This window comes from Lacerta agilis, chromosome 3 (assembly GCF_009819535.1).
Source record: "Lacerta agilis isolate rLacAgi1 chromosome 3, rLacAgi1.pri, whole genome shotgun sequence".
Classification (NCBI taxonomy): domain Eukaryota; kingdom Metazoa; phylum Chordata; class Lepidosauria; order Squamata; family Lacertidae; genus Lacerta; species Lacerta agilis.
The window spans coordinates 23748611-23765375 of record NC_046314.1 but is presented as its reverse complement, the minus strand read 5'-3'; the positions used below and the strand labels follow the sequence as shown (position 1 = coordinate 23765375).

Sequence of the window (16765 nt, the reverse complement as noted above, 5' to 3'; positions counted from 1 at the left end):
TGTGAGGGCTTACACACACAAACACACTGAACAAATTCACGGTCAGTTTTTTGGGGTAATTTTTTTTTTAAAAAAATACTTATAAATTAAAGGTTTTTAGTCCCACAGTTTTCTCTCTCCATAGTAATGAGCTCAGTATGAAGACGGATTCCCGTTTGAACTTGCTCGATGATGGCACGCTCATGATTCAGAACACTCAAGAGACTGACCAAGGCATTTACCAGTGCATGGCCAAAAATGTGGCAGGAGAAGTGAAAACTCAAGAAGTTACTCTACGCTACTTTGGTTCACCAGGTGTGTAGATTTCTAATGCCATTAAAAAATATATATACTGTGTTTCATACCTCTTATTCAAAAAGATAAGCTTAATAGTACAATATAATTTGTATGACCTGTTGCAGATCTAGAACACACAAAACAGCCTGACCAGGGTCTTCCTTTTATTTTTATTTTGTAAATTTAGAAGTCGTGTGAAATCAGAAATATTTAGGGCCACACCAGATTCCCTATAATATAATAATATCCCTATGTTATAGGGCCTATGTAACAGGAGGTCGGTGAGATTTAAAGTCCATTAGTTGCGAGTGGGAACTGAGCACTTCTCCTGGTGGAGCTCAGTTGCCAGGAACAATTGCTGCAAGAAGAAGGAAACAGTCAGGGATAAACAGCTTTAGTCAGCTGCAGAAGGTGTGGCAGGGAAGCGGCGCTCATCTGACCTCCTGATGACTGAGTTGCTACTGCTTCCAGGGAAGGAGGAGGAGAGACCAAGGTGCCATGGATGTTGGGGCAGTAGAAATGCACTGGTGCAATCAATCTGGCGCTTCTGTGGCTATATTTGCACTTCGTCAGTCTCACTGTCATGTCTCAGCCCCCTCTCCTCGGTAAACAGCAGCATCTCGCTTGTCACTTATTGCAGGGGCTGAAACTCCCCCCCCCCCCACAGCCCCTAGGAGTTGGCTCCTATGGCCCCACCACATTGCCTACTGTTGGTTTTACTGCAATCAAGGAAAAATTCAGTTTGCTTTTTCCTGTCTGCTCATACTGTGCTTGAAATTTCTCCTTTCTCAACTTTATATGTGGAATGAACATGACCCAAGTTGACTAGCCGTGTCCTTAATTTAATAAGGCGCTGAAAAACAATAAGATAACAGCAGCTTATTTTAAAGAGTGTACATTTCTTTAGTTTCATTTCTCTAAATGGCAGAATACTGGTGTTAACAGCGGGTATCTTAAACATTATTCTATTTGTTACAGCTAGGCCAAGCTTTGTGATTCACCCCCAAAATACAGAGGTACTGGTTGGAGAAAGTGTCACCCTGGAATGCAGCGCAACTGGTCACCCCCAGCCACGTATCACATGGACTAAAGGGGACAGAACTCCTCTCCCAAGTGACCCTCGCATCACCATAACTCCGTCAGGAGGGCTTTACATCCAAAATGTGGAGCAGGAAGATGGTGGAGAATATGCCTGTTTTGCAACCAACAGCATAGATAGCATCCATGCAACTGCATTCATCATTGTGCAAGGTACGTGGCGTTTAGATCTATAATCTAAAGTACTGACATTCTGTGGTTCAATGAGCTATTAGGGGGAGAATAGTCCAAAGTATATATTCTGACCCTTTTTCAATTTTCTCCTTATCACATAGCTGTACCTCAGTTTACTGTGACTCCTCAAGACAGAATAGTAATTGAGGGACAAACTGTTGACTTCCCTTGTGAGGCACAGGGATATCCACAGCCAGTCATTGCCTGGACTAAAGGAGGTAAGAATTTAGATTTGGGGAGAAATATGTACACCTTGAAAAAAAAATTAATACGTTTTTGCAAAATTCAAGCCATTATGCGATCTAGCAGAAATTATGTCTATTTCAGTTTCCCTGATTTTGCTAGTAACAGTTCTTGGTGACTGAAGGTTTCAAAAAACTCACCTCTCATTTGAGTTGGGCTTTAAGAGCCCCTGAAGTCTAGCTCAGGAGAATTTGGTCGTTATTGGGTATGGCCAGATGGTCTCCATTGTTTGGCTCTTGCCTTTTGATTAACTTGGAAGATTTCTAGGCTTAGGACTGTATCCAAAGAAGGTTTCCCTTGCGCAACAGAACTTCCCACCGCTCTCCTACCTCTGAATCTCTCTCTCCCCCTGCCACCCAAGGTTCATTTGCATAAATGGATGCTCTTGTGTGAATGGGACGACTTGACTTGATACAACCATCAACTTTAACCTTGTTTATCTTCTTCCATTTTTCCTTACATGACACATGTTATGTGACCTTTACATATGCTTTGAATTGTAGGCACTAATAATTTATGTATCTGAAATAGAGACAAGATTTGAGCTTTTTTCTTAGTTGATAATGACTTGAAACTTACTTCAGATACATGTTATTAGTTAATCTGAAGTCCAAGCAACTTATGTTTATGTGATTGTGAAGATATTCCTCTTCTAAATATATTATATGAAGGTGCAGAAGTTTCAGCCATTCACAGATTTTTCCTCTTGTTTTCCTCTGCAGCTGCTGCAGAGGAAACAGGTGGAGGAACTCAAATACACACATGTTATTGTTTACACTTGCATTAAAGAACCTGCAGGATTGTGTTGATCACTTTGAACTGGGTTCTGTTGATTTCACTAGGATATGCTTCCAAGTAATTTGTTCATGATCCAGGTGAAAAGCTAGAATTTATTGTTTTATTTCAAAATTTGTATATATTTATTAAAATAGAGCAGGCACAGAAGAAGACGTAAAAAGTATAGTAGACAGCATTTGCTGTATTAGTACATGATGATATTTGATATTAATTTTCACTTTTTAACAATCTGTCATTATCTCAGAAGTGTTTTACTGTTTCTGCAAGGAAATTAAGACGATACAATTGTAAGAGTAAATCAGTTTTGACTTATTCTTTCGCAATAATCATTTCTGGTATCATTCTTAGTGCTTTAAAATCTCTTTGGCTAAGCTTAATGAAGAAGGCAAATCCACAATGAGGAGAATGCAAAAATATCAAATCAAAGTGGCCTGGACCCAGACCTGTACAAATATGAGGTGGTCAAAACAGGGTTGTTTTAGGTTTGCGAATATATATATAAATATTTTCTTAAAGTACATTCGCTCACCATGCTGCATTTTCTGGGAAAGCTGGGGAGGGGAATGATATTAACAGGAATCAAGTAAAATTTGTCCGTTTTAATTGTCTTAGTTCCATCTTCTTTTTGTAAGAATCAGGTTGACAGAACGAAGAATACTTTGGAAATATTGTGAACTCAGCGTCAAATCAATGGTGCAATACTTTTATTTTTGTGTGTGTGTTTCAGGAAGCCAACTTTCTGTAGACAGAAGGCACTTAGTCCTATCATCTGGAACACTGAGGATTTCCAGAGTTGCTTTACATGATCAAGGCCAGTATGAATGCCAAGCTGTTAACATTGTAGGATCTCAAAGAGTTGCTGTTCATCTGACCGTACAGCCTAGAGGTAGGTTCACAAAAACTCATGTTCATCCAGATTGTTAATATGTTTTAAACCACCTTTCGGTTTGAAATCAGACTAGATTTTCTGTGTTTTGAACATACACATGTTAAGAACCATTAAGTATACAGTTGATATACGGTTCAATTTATCACACAAACAGAGAGAGAGATGTAATCTCTCTATTGGAGACAAGTTAGGAAGTTAAAGCTTGACACATTTATATGGAGGATAGTGATGAAATGCAGAATTTTTTCATCACCAGAATTTTTAAGCTGAATAGAGTGTTTCTCAAATTTGAGAAGCAGGGCAAGTGGAAAATGAGGGCTGTAGGGGTGTGCCAGTGGGAGCAGCAGATTGGCACTGCCAGTGCGCCCGCAGAGTCCTGCCCTGGCCATCCTCCTGCTGCTTCCCTTAAGCAGCAGCAGGAGAAGGATGGGGCAACATTGCCTGGTTTTTCTATCTGTTGCTGCTGAAGCCTCCATAAATAATAGTTGAATGATTGTTGTTCAGTCGTTCAGTCATGTCCGACTCTTCGTGACCCCATGGACCAGAGCATGCCAGGCACGCCTATCCTTCACTGCCTCTCGCAGTTTGGCCAAACTCATGTTAGTAGCTTCGAGAACACTGTCCAACCATCTCATCTTCTGTCATCCCCTTCTCCTTGTGCCCTCCATCTTTCCCAACATCAGGGTCTTTTCTAGGGAGTCTTCTCTTCTCATGAGGTGGCCAAAGTTGAATGATACTGAATGATTATTTTGTACATGAAACAGGCAATGTGAAGTAACCTCCTACTGGCAGGAATGTTCTTAGGTGAAAGGGATGTTTTCAAGGTAAAAACCTTCACAGTGGTACCTCAGTTTACAAACTTAATCCGTTCCAGTGCGATTTCCTTAATGAGGCCTCCCGCCGGCGGTGCCCTTCCACCGTTCAGATTCCATTCTTAGACTGAGGTAGAGTTCTCAAACCGGAACACTGCTTCAGGTTTTGCAGTGTTCATAAACCAAATGGTTCTTAAACCAGACTGTTTGTAAACCGAGGTAACACTGTACTTTATAATGCAATCCTGCACACTTGGAGCTAAGTCTCATTGAACTCTTAAGGGACTTATTTCTAGTCGACATTCATAGGATTGCCCTGTTATACATTTGTACCTCGGAAGTCGAATGCCTTGCGGGTCAAACGTTTTGGCTTCCGAACGCCACAAATCCGGAAGTGAATGTTCCAGTTTGCGAACATTCTTTTGGAACCTGAACCTCCAGTGTGGTTTCTGTGGCTTCTGATTGGCTGCAGGAGCTTCCTGCAACAAATCGGAAGCCACACCTTGGTTTATGAACGTTTTGGAAGTTGAATGGACTTCCAGAATGGATAACGTTTGACCTCCAAGGTACTACTGTAATATAATCCTATACATATCTATTCAGACTTAAGCAATTTTGAGTTAAGTGGTGCTTAGTCTTAAGTTTGTGGGCGTACAACTGTAGCCTCAATGAATGTTAATGTTTCTGTTTAAAGACTTTTATCCACTTGTCATTGTTTCTGTGCAACCCTTTTTCTTTTTCTTTTTTTAGTAACCCCTGTGTTTGGTAATGTTCCAAGTGATATGACAGTAGTAGTTGGCACAAATGTGCAGATTCCATGCAGTTCTCAAGGAGAGCCTGAGCCAGTAATAACATGGAATAAGGTAATAAACTCATGTTTATAGTAAGAATGGGTTTTCAAACTCCTGTGTAGTTCATTCTTTACAAAGCATATGGTAGCTGACAGCTGCGTTGCCTTGGTATAAATTATTAGTTTCACTTCTTCCTGAGACCATGTGTTTGGAAAAGTTATTCAAACTGCGGGTACTTAACAATGCAATTAATCTGGAAAATATGCTTCCTAAAGGCAAAGAGCTTATATACATGATATTAGCGGCAAGGGCTTTATATGCAAAATACTGTAAAAAAAAAAAAAGAGAGAGAGAGAGAGAGAGAGAGAGAGAGAGAGAGAGAGAGAGAGAGAGAGAAATTCCTCATTTGAGAGCCTGGAATATTAAACTGTAGGAAGTGACAATGTGGAGCAAAGACTTTGACAAAGGGAAGCAAGACAAATAAATTTCAACAAGAATGGTTGAAGAGAGCTTTGGAACAGTAAGCAGGAGGGGAATAATAGTTCTAATGCTTTCTCAATTCTGTGAAACTGTTTGGCTATGACCCATCCTCCAGTCTCCATGCTTACCAATTTTAAAATTATACAAAGCACTGTAATTTATAAATGAAATGCTGAATATACGAGACTCAAAAGTTGCGTAGCTCTCACTATTAATACAATGTATTTTTTAGTTTATTTAAGTTTGTTGGTGTTTGATTATCACTAGCACATAGACTTATAACAATAAATTAATTTGGCTTTCCGATTTGCTGCAGGATGGTGTTCAAGTTACTGAAAGTGGAAAATTTCACATTAGCCCCGAGGGATTCCTTACCATTCGCGATGTTGGACCAGCAGACGAAGGCCGTTACGAATGTGTTGCAAGGAATACAATTGGATATTCTTCAGTTAGTATGGTACTAAGTGTAAATGGTAAGATTTATAAACTGCAGTTGGTGTGGAAGTCTCTCTCTCTCTCTCTCTCTCTCTCTCTCTCTCTCTCAAGAAAAAATTACCAGGATCTTCAGAAGAGAAAAGGGTCCACTGGCAATGCAATAGCTGCTGGTAGAATGTAGAAATTATAAGAACTTACTTTAAAAGGGAAGGGTGTAGGGAGAGAATTTCCCTGCTCGTCTTTGGATAGAGTAAGTTTGTGTGGTAATGGATAAAAAGCTCAGCTAAATTTTAGAACATCGTATTGAATGAGGGAAATGGAAAGGTATTTTGAAACACAGGTGTCAGGCACACCAAGGGAAGATAATTTCTACTGCGTATTTATTCTTTGGATGGCTCGATGATAAGGTGTCCGCCAGCAAATTCGCCAATAAGAAGAATATACACCATTGTCTCCCGTTTCAGAGGATGCCGTTAGAAAGGTAATCTAGTTTGGACTGGGCTATTTTTGGCAAGGTTTCTTCCACCTGGCTTATTTTAAAGGGTTGGGTTGTGGGGGTTTTTTGTACTTCTGCAAACTTCAGAGTTTCCACAAGCTTGCTGATACCTCCTCCTTATTTCTCAGTGGCCGTTATGGCTACAATTTTGTTGACACTCACCTCTTGCATTCACTATTAGAAGGAAGGAGTGCAGGGAAGTTGTGGCAGGATTTCAAGAGACTTGAGAATACTGAAGAGATAAAATATTTTCCAGGGCTTGGAGAAGAAATAGTCTTTCATCTTTCCTAGAGACCACCCAGCCTTTCCCCCCTCTAGATCAGAAATGTTTCTAAGATACAGATAAGATTACATGCTGCAGCTGAGAACCCTGGATTTGCTTTAGGGAGACCTAAAGAGTCAGAGATTGGTTTTGCTTTCTTTCTTTCTTTCTTTGCGCAGCAGACTCTCATGTCCAATGCACTGCCTTTGAAACTCTTACCTGTTTTAGAAGGTATGGGATCAAGTGATCAAGAAAAAGCCCAGAGCCTTTTAGACATTGTGAATCTATCATGGCTCACATATTTTAAGTGTGTCTTTGGATTATATGGCATTGTGGTTTGGGATTCTTGTAACACCTTTGTATTGCAAAACAAAGAACAAATACTAATGGTAATTTATACCTTTTCATCGAACTTGTAGAAGAGTGGAGGCATTCCCAACACAATCTTATTTTTTTTTTAATGATGTTCTCAATATATTGAAAATTTTCAGCTGTAAAAGTAAAACTTTTTAGAAAAAAAGATTTGTAATACAAAAATGATGTCGTGTCTAGACTTTGCTTATAGTGAGTCATTTTTGCATGTGGATAAATTTGCAGCTTTTTTCCCCTTTCCCTCTCTCTAGTTCCTGATGTCAGTCGAAATGGAGATCAGTTTGTAGCAAGCTCAATTGTTGAAGCAATTGCTACTGTTGACAGAGCAATAAACTCAACCCGTACACATCTGTTTGACAGGTATTGTCTGGAGGGTTTTTGTTTTATTTTATTTCATCATGGCAATGTTTATTACTTGTTCGTTTTGTAACAGTAGCTTGAGGGGACATGGCAGTTTTGCTCGATGATCAACTGCATACTCTACATTTTGTAATTCTTTTAGCTATGATAAATCCCCCTCGCTTCACAAGTAATCCTATATAGGCACATCCACGCATCAGTTGCCTGCAATCTCTGTGGGTGGTGTAGCACAAAATGCTTTCCTACTGAGGCATAACTAAGCTTGGGATATTTCTACTGGTTGTATGGACTGGCGGGTGGGGAGCACTTAGTCTAAGGCACGCTGACTCTGTGGAGACTGGAAGTACAGAAGCTGTGTATCCGATTCCCTAAATCTGAGCCATGTGGCTTTTCCAGTTTGCAAGTAATTGTAGAAGCCCAACCCGTTCAAAATCTTCCCCATAGAAGCTGTACAGCTATTTGGGGGAGGAAGAAGAGAAAGTACTACTATTCTCCACTGCAATGCGCTCTACGTGGGGCTGCCTTTGAAAGTGACTTAGAAACTACAACTAATTTGGTATGCAACAGCTAGTCTGGTGACTGGAAGTGTCTGCCAGGACAATATAACACCAGTCCGAAATGATCTTCACTGGCTCCCAGTACGTTTCCAGGCACAATTCAAAGTGTTGGTGCTGTCCTTTAAATCCCTAAACTGCCTTGGCCCAGTATACTTGAAGGAGCGTCTCCACCCCCATTGTTCAGCCCAGATACTGAGGTCCTCCTCAGAGGGTCTTCTGCTGGTTTCCACTGTGAGAAGTGAAGTTACAGGGAACCAGGAAGAGGGCCCCTCTCAGTAGTGATGTCTTCCCTGTGGAATGCTCTCCCTTCAAATGTCAAGGAGATAAAGAATTGCACAACTTTTAGAAGACATCTGAAGGCAGCTCTGTATGGTGAGGTTTTTAACACCTGATGTTTTTAACATGTTTTTAGATATGCTGTAAGCCGCCCAGAATGGCTGGGGAAACCCAGCCAGATGGGCAGGGTATAAATAATAAAACTATTGTAATTATTATTATTATTATTATTATTATTATTATTATTAAATAACAAAAGAGAACTTGCTCCTACGGCTGCAATTACAGCCACCAACTTGGATGCCTTTAATGTAGGATGAGACAAATTCATGAAGGACAAAGCCATCAGTGGCTACTAGTTTGAGGCAGTATACATCTGACTACCTATTGCTGGAAATGCAAGATGGGAGAGTGCTACTGTCCTCAAGTCTTGCTCGTGGGCTTCCCATAGGCATCTGGTTGGCCACCATGGTAACAGGATGCAGGAGTAGGTGGACCACTGTTCCATCCCATCAGGGCTCTCCTTGTGTTCCTATGTTCTCATGCCAAAGTACACTTGTCCCCTTTTGAAACAACACTAGCTTATCTTTGGAAACAACTCTGCCAAGTTTTGAAGCATACTTTTAGGATCCCAGTTGTGCACATGTATAGCTTTCCACTCAAGTCTTTTTGAACTATTTCTCTCCACCCCAGCGAGCTGTTCTGGGGATTCTCCTGACCTCTCCCCTCCCAAAGTCCCAATTTTTTGGGCCACCGGGGGTGGGGGAGAGAAAGCCCCATTGCACAAATGAAAGTCTTTGTGCAAGGCTCTCGCTGATAAGGCTTATTAGCTGAGTCCTGCCCAATTTTCTTAGATTTTGTATACTCCAGTCCACAGCGAATCTAGTGAAATGTGGAAACAAGGAGTTATTTTCTCCTTGTTTCGTTTTGTGGTCATGCAGCATGCTTGACAGTCCTTACTCGACAAACCATGTGAAGTTGTCATCTGCTGATACTTTATTTATTTATTTATTGCTTGCCATTTGGGGGATAAGCAATCAAGGTATGTATTTATGAACGACTTGTTGCCAATGATTTAATATAACAATTAGAGCTTTTATAGATCATAGTCTTAATATTAGTAACCAGTCAGCACATAGTGTTAAGGGCACAGCCGCTTTATCGCACACATCTGGACGGCTCTGTTTACCCTTTTACTTTTATGTCTTCTTCCTGTTTTCATCTATTAGCCGTCCTCGTTCTCCAAATGATCTGCTGGCCTTATTTCGGTACCCAAGAGATCCTTACACTGTTGAGCAAGCAAGAGCTGGAGAAATATTCGAAAGAACATTGCAGCTAATTCAAGAACATGTGCAAGATGGTCTGATGGTTGACCTAAATGGAACAAGTCAGTGTTTTTGCCTTGTGTGCTCTAATTATGCATGACAGTGGCATAGTGGCATAGTCCAGTGCTGTGTGCCTTATCAGCTCCTTGTCAGAAGCTTATATACAGATGTTGTGTGCTATCACTGGGTGTAGAGTTATGTCCTGTGTGTTATGCCATGTCCTGTGTTATGTTGTGGGACTAGGAGTTGGTGGTCAGTTGTGGGTTGTGCGGTTTTTTGTTTTCAAATCAGTTTAGTGGCAAACGTATCCCTTCTGTGAGTTCCATCGTTGGTATCAGGGCCAGGTTCTAAAGGTGGATTTGGCATGTGTGGACATGGCAGTCCCAGCTGTGCCAGCTCCATTGCTAGGTTTGAGCAGCTCTGCCAGTGTACCATCTGTGACAGTGGCATACCTTGTGTTCCTCTGGCATAGTGGGACGTTTGGCACCTCCTCTGTCTTCTCGGCTGATGTATCTTGAGCGTAGGGTTTTAGCTGTATATAATAAATAAAATGGACATCTGAAACCTTATTTTAAAAAAAGTCTTGCACCAGGAAGATGTCTCTGATCTAAACTGCTTCCGGCAAAGTGAAAAGCAGTGGTGGTGAGCAACCTGGTTTCATTTTCCCTCCAGAAAAGGTGTTTTGGGGGTAAAATTAAATGTTCCATCACAAACATAAAGTACTTGGATGGGAATAAAGTTGCGGTGGGTGAAGGAACAGGCTAGGAATTTGAAGCTAGGGTTCTTGAACTGCAGGCTGCGGCTCAGATAGTTTGTGCCCCAAATGAAGGAATAGCCATTGACACATGGCATTGACACCGAACAGCTGAAAGGAGTGGTGTAGACTCCATAAGCTGGAATGAAGTATGCGAAACTTTTGTAAGTGCCTCAAATAGCATCTACACAATGGGTTAAATTCAAAAATAATATGTAGCGGGGTTTTTTAAAATGTTTTCTCTCCCTCCCCCCGTTCTTCTCTTTCTCTATATATGTCTCTCTCCTCTTGAACTGCATTATTTATTCTGAAAGCAAAATGCAAATAGGATGTTTTAGCACCATAAAGGTTCATCCGAAGTTTCACAAATGAAACGCATATGACTTTTTACTTCTTTCCCTCCAATGTGGGATGCTGCTTGAGGATATGAGCAACTCTGTATCTACACTGCTTAAAGTGTGTTTTGTTTTCACCTTTTCTAACAACGTCTAATACAGTAATTGCCCTGGTGGAATACCCATATCCTTAGTCTGAATGTATCAACATAAGCTAAAATCGCATTTGTAAAGCAATCATTTAATAATCCCTCCAAGGCCTTGTTTTTGGCAGTTATCTGTGCTTGAGGCATGTTGCAAAGTAGTTGGAAGCTATACTAAAATCTTAGTAAGGCAGAACAGCTAGGACTTGGCGGGTAACGAAATGCTGCAGCCAGGTTGATCATGTGAAAGGAAATACTTTTCCTTAGGATAGTTCTTCTGTTTTGAGTAATCGTGAGTTTTATTAAAGTATACTAAAAACTTCAACTCAAAACCCTGAACTCAGCACAAGGTTCTATGCTTCATGGTTTTGAAACGTTACCAGAGTAACTCAACTACCCAAATTTCTCCACATAATTAGGATGAAACAGATAATTTATACTGAGTCGTTTATTGTCTTGTCGCATTCTCCAAATCCAGATCATGACTTTGACAATGTACATTTTTGTGTGTGGAACTGTTGTGATATATTTGATTGCAGTCTTGTCGAAACAAACCATTTTCAAGTATAGTTGTGAATAAAATCCTAACATTTCTAGATTAAATATTATATAAAATAATTTTAATCATTCTTAAAATGTAATCCACAAACAATTCTGGCAATAATACAATCATACTGTTCTAGTTACAGGTAGGTAGCCATGTTGGTCTGCCGTAGTTGAAGCAAAATTTAAAAAATCCTTCCAGTAGTACCTTAGAGACCAACTAAGTATACTTGCTCTCTAAGGTGCTAATGGAAGGATTTTGTTGTTGTTGTTACAATCATACTGGATATGGCTGAAATGATCTTAAGTTTTCTCTTATTGTCTCTTTTTATGAATAAGCCTTGGCTTCTAATAGATGTTTGTTTTGAGAGAAACAGGTCGCAAATGCTCGTTCACATATAACCCCTAAGCTGCTGCTCCATGGTTTGTTGCCCTGCCCTGCAAAGGGAGCAAAATAGGGATTGCTGAAGCTGCAGCTCATGCACAATTTAATTTCCATAACATTGTATTATGCCAGCATTATGTGCAACCAAGGGCACTGGTGGATCAGTTTTTTTAAATAAAAAAAAGTTTGTGATTAAGTTATTTGTAGCTTGTCTCCCATTACTTTCAGTAACTTTTTTTTAAAAAAAACTACTACTAGGAAAAGAATAATTTTTGTGCTACCGACTAAAGGTGATCTGCAACCCTACACCCACTTCCTCGTGAGCAAGCCCCATTGTATTCAGGGGGGCTGTATTCTCAGTAATGATTGTATGTGAAGTCAACTTGTTGATTAATAGATCAAGTAACATCACACCTTTTGAGATATCGAAAGAGGGAGCATTCTAGCTTATGATATAATAAACAGAAGCTATCATTCATCATAGCTCCTGTGCCGCCTTTCCGAAAGAAAATGGCTATCTTTAATATTTTCTTTCCCGTTCCCTATTACAGTAACACACCAGAACCAAAAGAGCCTCAAAAGGTAAAGAACTGTGCCCCTTAACTCACAGTACCCCGATTTAAAATGCCCCCCAACTAATTAGTTTATCAGTGTTGTAGATTTTACATGGTTAAAACTGGTTAAAGCATGTAGCAATAGCATTTTTATTTCCAGGACTTTAAAAGTATTTGATTCCTCCCTCTCTCTCTTATCTGTTTCAGGCTATCACTATAATGACCTTGTGTCTCCACAGTATTTGAATCTGATAGCTAACCTCTCAGGCTGCACAGCTCATAGGCGCGTGAATAACTGCTCAGATATGTGCTATCACCAGAAATACAGAACACATGATGGGACCTGCAATAACTTGCAGCATCCGATGTGGGGAGCCTCCCTAACAGCCTTTGAACGCTTGCTGAAGTCGGTCTACGAAAACGGATTTAATTTGCCAAGGGGCATTGGAGCTAACCGGCGTTATAATGGACACACGCTCCCAATGCCACGCTTGGTTTCAACTACACTGATCGGGACAGAAACAATAACCCCCGACGACCAGTTTAGCCATATGCTGATGCAGTGGGGCCAGTTCCTAGACCATGACCTGGACTCCACCGTTGCTGCTCTGAGCGAAGCCAGGTTTTCTGATGGCCAGCACTGCAGCTCCGTTTGTACAAACGACCCCCCGTGTTTCTCCATCATGGTGCCGCCCAATGACCCTCGGGTCAGGAACGGAGCGCGGTGCATGTTTTTTGTGCGTTCCAGCCCGGTGTGCGGAAGCGGTATGACTTCCCTTCTCATGAATTCGGTTTACCCACGAGAACAGATCAACCAACTGACTTCCTATATTGATGCATCCAATGTGTATGGCAGTTCGGATCACGAGGCACAAGAAATCAGAGACTTGGCAAGCCACAGGGGGCTTCTGAGACAGGGCATTGTGCAGAGATCTGGGAAGCCTCTTCTCCCATTTGCTACCGGCCCACCAACTGAATGTATGCGGGATGAGAATGAGAGCCCGATTCCTTGCTTCTTAGCCGGCGACCATCGCGCCAATGAACAGCTGGGACTCACCAGCATGCATACCCTGTGGTTCAGAGAACACAACAGGATTGCCACAGAGTTGCTGAAACTCAACCCACACTGGGACGGCGATACAATTTATCACGAAACACGCAAGATTGTGGGTGCAGAAATGCAGCACATAACGTACAGCCACTGGCTGCCTAAGATTTTGGGAGAGGTAGGATTGAAGATGCTTGGCGAATATAAAGGTTACAATCCCAATATTAATTCTGGAATAACTAATGAATTTGCAACTGCCGCTTTTAGGTTTGGTCACACACTGATCAATCCCATACTGTATCGGTTGGATGAAAACTTTGAGACAATTCCACAAGGCCACATACCTCTTCATAAAGCGTTTTTCTCCCCGTTTCGGATTGTAAACGAAGGAGGCATTGATCCGCTTCTAAGGGGTTTATTTGGCGTCGCTGGTAAGATGCGTGTAACATCGCAGCTGCTCAATACGGAATTGACAGAGAGGCTTTTCTCCATGGCACGGGCGGTAGCATTAGATCTGGCCGCAATGAATATTCAAAGAGGTAGAGATCACGGAGTACCACCTTACCACGATTTTAGAGTTTACTGTAACCTTTCTTCGGCGCACACGTTTGAAGATTTGAAAAATGAAATCAAGAATCCTGACATCAGAGAGAAACTCGGGAGGTAAGCGTTAGATAAATGTGACTTAAAATAAAAATGTACTTATTTGGTGGGAACTAAACATTCTTATTTTTTTTTTTAACAAAAACAATAAAACTCTCAATTGTAAGTTATGTACTTTCAAAGGGTTGTATCCAACGCTTCTGCTCACACAACAGGACTTCCTCTCCTCCTCCTCCTCTCTCTGCATGCTCCCCAGATCTGCTCCAGAGGATCTCCTGATTCTTTAGAAGAGATTTTGAGGGTGCATGGTTGGGCTATAGGAGAGAGAAGAGGAGGAGGAACCAGCAGCATTGGATACAACCCAGAATGTTTAGTTTCATGGCAGTCTGTTAATATATTATATACACATATTTAAACTTGCATATGACACTACTGCCCTTAGACAAAACTAAGAATACCATTGTGCTATCTAGATTGATGGATTTACTGAACCAACTAATGTTTAAAATGTTGGAGGCTACCTTTTGAGTTACAGCAAAGGTTTACATTACCTTGCTTTAGAAATCAGCTTACAGAAGTCAAATGGAAATAAGGGCTCAAACCTGCCTGGAAGCTGTGCTGACTAATCCTACAGATGTGAGGTCATACTCAGTCTGGGGAAGGAAAGACACTGTACACATCCAAACAGTCAGCGAGTGCAGAGAAAATGGGAATGGGATCATTGGCTCAAATTAAATCACACAAGGATAAGGCAACCAAAGTAAAAACCAGACTGCCATCTTTCTACCTCCAACTGTGTGACATTTCAACTATCATTCTTCAAAGTGGCTGAAATAGTGTGTATGATTTCAATCATTTATCCTTCTTACTTTTTATTTCATATTCTTTATTGAAAAACATACAAAATTTTAGGTGCACAGAGTAAGATAATACACAAAATAGAAGAAATAAGAAATAGTACACATGTAGAAAACAAAACAAAACAACAACAACAAAAAGATATTGTTTACATTACAAAAAGGGGGGACTTCCTATTGTAGTTAACCAGTTCATAATATAATATGGTATATTTATGGAGAAATTTAACAATATTTGGAAATCATTTTTATAAATCCTCAATCATTCATCTTACTTGTAATAGGTTATATGGTTCACCACTGAACATAGATTTGTTTCCTGCTCTTATGGTGGAAGATTTAATTCCTGGTAGCAGATTGGGACCAACACTGATGTGTCTCCTGAGCACACAGTTTAAGCGTCTCCGAGATGGGGACAGGTAAGTTTTGGTAGAAAACAAAAAAATATTAATTCAAAATTAATAAATTCACCATCTTAACAGTAATCAGCTATAGTGGCTGTGTATCCTCTTTGTCTCTTATATTTAATTAGTCTTTCAGTTACCATAACAGGCTAGTATTGGAGGAAGAGTACCCTGTGGTAAGAATGTAGGAATTGGTGGGGGGGGGGGGAGGCCAAGTTCAGGGAAATCGAAAGGCAGGCAGAATATAGATCAGAATCTGCTGTTAGATCTCAGAATGATGTGCAGTAGAGCATTTGCCCTGCATGCAGAAGCAACAGATTCCACTGCCAGTTAATGTGGCCTTGTGCTATGGACCCATGGTCTTAACAGTGCTGTTTTTCTAGAAAAAGAGGTCCTGGAACTCACCATGAACGCCTCCCCTATCATGGCATTGGCACCCACCTGAGATGCCGGAACTGAGTTCCAGTGAGTCCCGGCTGAAAAAAAGAGCCCTAGCCTTAAACAGTATAACACAGCTTCTCAAGTCTCTGACTGACTTGTTTAACAATAGGAACACCAAAAAAAAGGGCTTGCCTCCCCCCTCCCACCATATAAGTGTAGGGGAGTAAAACTGGGAGTGGGTTTTTATTGAAAGACTGAGCTCATTTCAGTGTATGTCTCACAAAGAACAGTAAGTAACTCACCACCATTATTTTAATGCTCAAGGTGATTTGCTTATCTTCTCAAAGGGCAGACTAGTCCTGGTTTACTGGAGTATTTTAATATATTGATATTGGGTTTTCATTAAAGGGTCGAAATGGCAGGTGAGCTAAGAAATACTCGCCATTAGGCAGTGGTGATTCATGGTGGTGGAGTCCCATTGTGCAAACATACCTTGTTCCATGCATGCAACAACTTAGTTGACTCCCACCCACAGTCCTGATAATTGCACAGAGTTTAATCCCATCTTCCGATGGAATGTTCTAGCCTTCTTCTTTTTTTAATTGAGATTTGTCTAATAATTTATTCTTACTTTATGTGAGACTATAGGTTATGGCATGAGAATCCAGGTGTGTTTACTCCATCGCAGTTGACTCAGATCAAGCAGGCATCCCTTGCCAGAATTCTATGTGACAATGGCGACAACATAACCAGAGTGCAACGTGATGTTTTCCGTGTGGCTGAGTTCCCACATGGATATGGAAGCTGCGATGAAATTCCTAAAGTAGATCTCAGGATGTGGCAAGATTGCTGTGAAGGTAGGTAGGCACGCACACACAACTACACTTTGAAATTATTCTGAACAGGTAATATTAATAATAATAACAATAATAACAATAATAAATTAATGATAATAATAATACTTTTATTATTTATTGAATTTGTTTGCTTCCAAGTTGCTTTGGGTTGATGAAGCAATTAACAGACCCCACATAGATAACATTAAAAACATCCCTCCACTTCCAAAAGGCTACAGATAGTTAATGGTCAAAGGCCATGTTATAGAGGTAAGTTT

General features: G+C 40.7%; 1 protein-coding gene across 3 annotated transcripts in view; it reads left to right on the top strand.

Annotated features, from left to right (window-relative positions):
- PXDN (peroxidasin) overlaps nt 1-16765 on the top strand; it is a 76089-nt gene that overhangs the window by 47771 nt on the left and 11553 nt on the right. For all 3 annotated transcript variants that reach the window (XM_033143024.1, XM_033143023.1, XM_033143025.1), the window contains 11 exons: nt 125-294; nt 1255-1527; nt 1650-1766; nt 3317-3475; nt 5041-5153; nt 5878-6034; nt 7378-7486; nt 9549-9706; nt 12566-14069; nt 15151-15285; nt 16300-16508. In XM_033143024.1, coding sequence (XP_032998915.1) covers nt 125-294; nt 1255-1527; nt 1650-1766; nt 3317-3475; nt 5041-5153; nt 5878-6034; nt 7378-7486; nt 9549-9706; nt 12566-14069; nt 15151-15285; nt 16300-16508 — 3104 coding nt within the window. The remainder of the gene's footprint in view (nt 1-124; nt 295-1254; nt 1528-1649; nt 1767-3316; nt 3476-5040; nt 5154-5877; nt 6035-7377; nt 7487-9548; nt 9707-12565; nt 14070-15150; nt 15286-16299; nt 16509-16765) is intronic.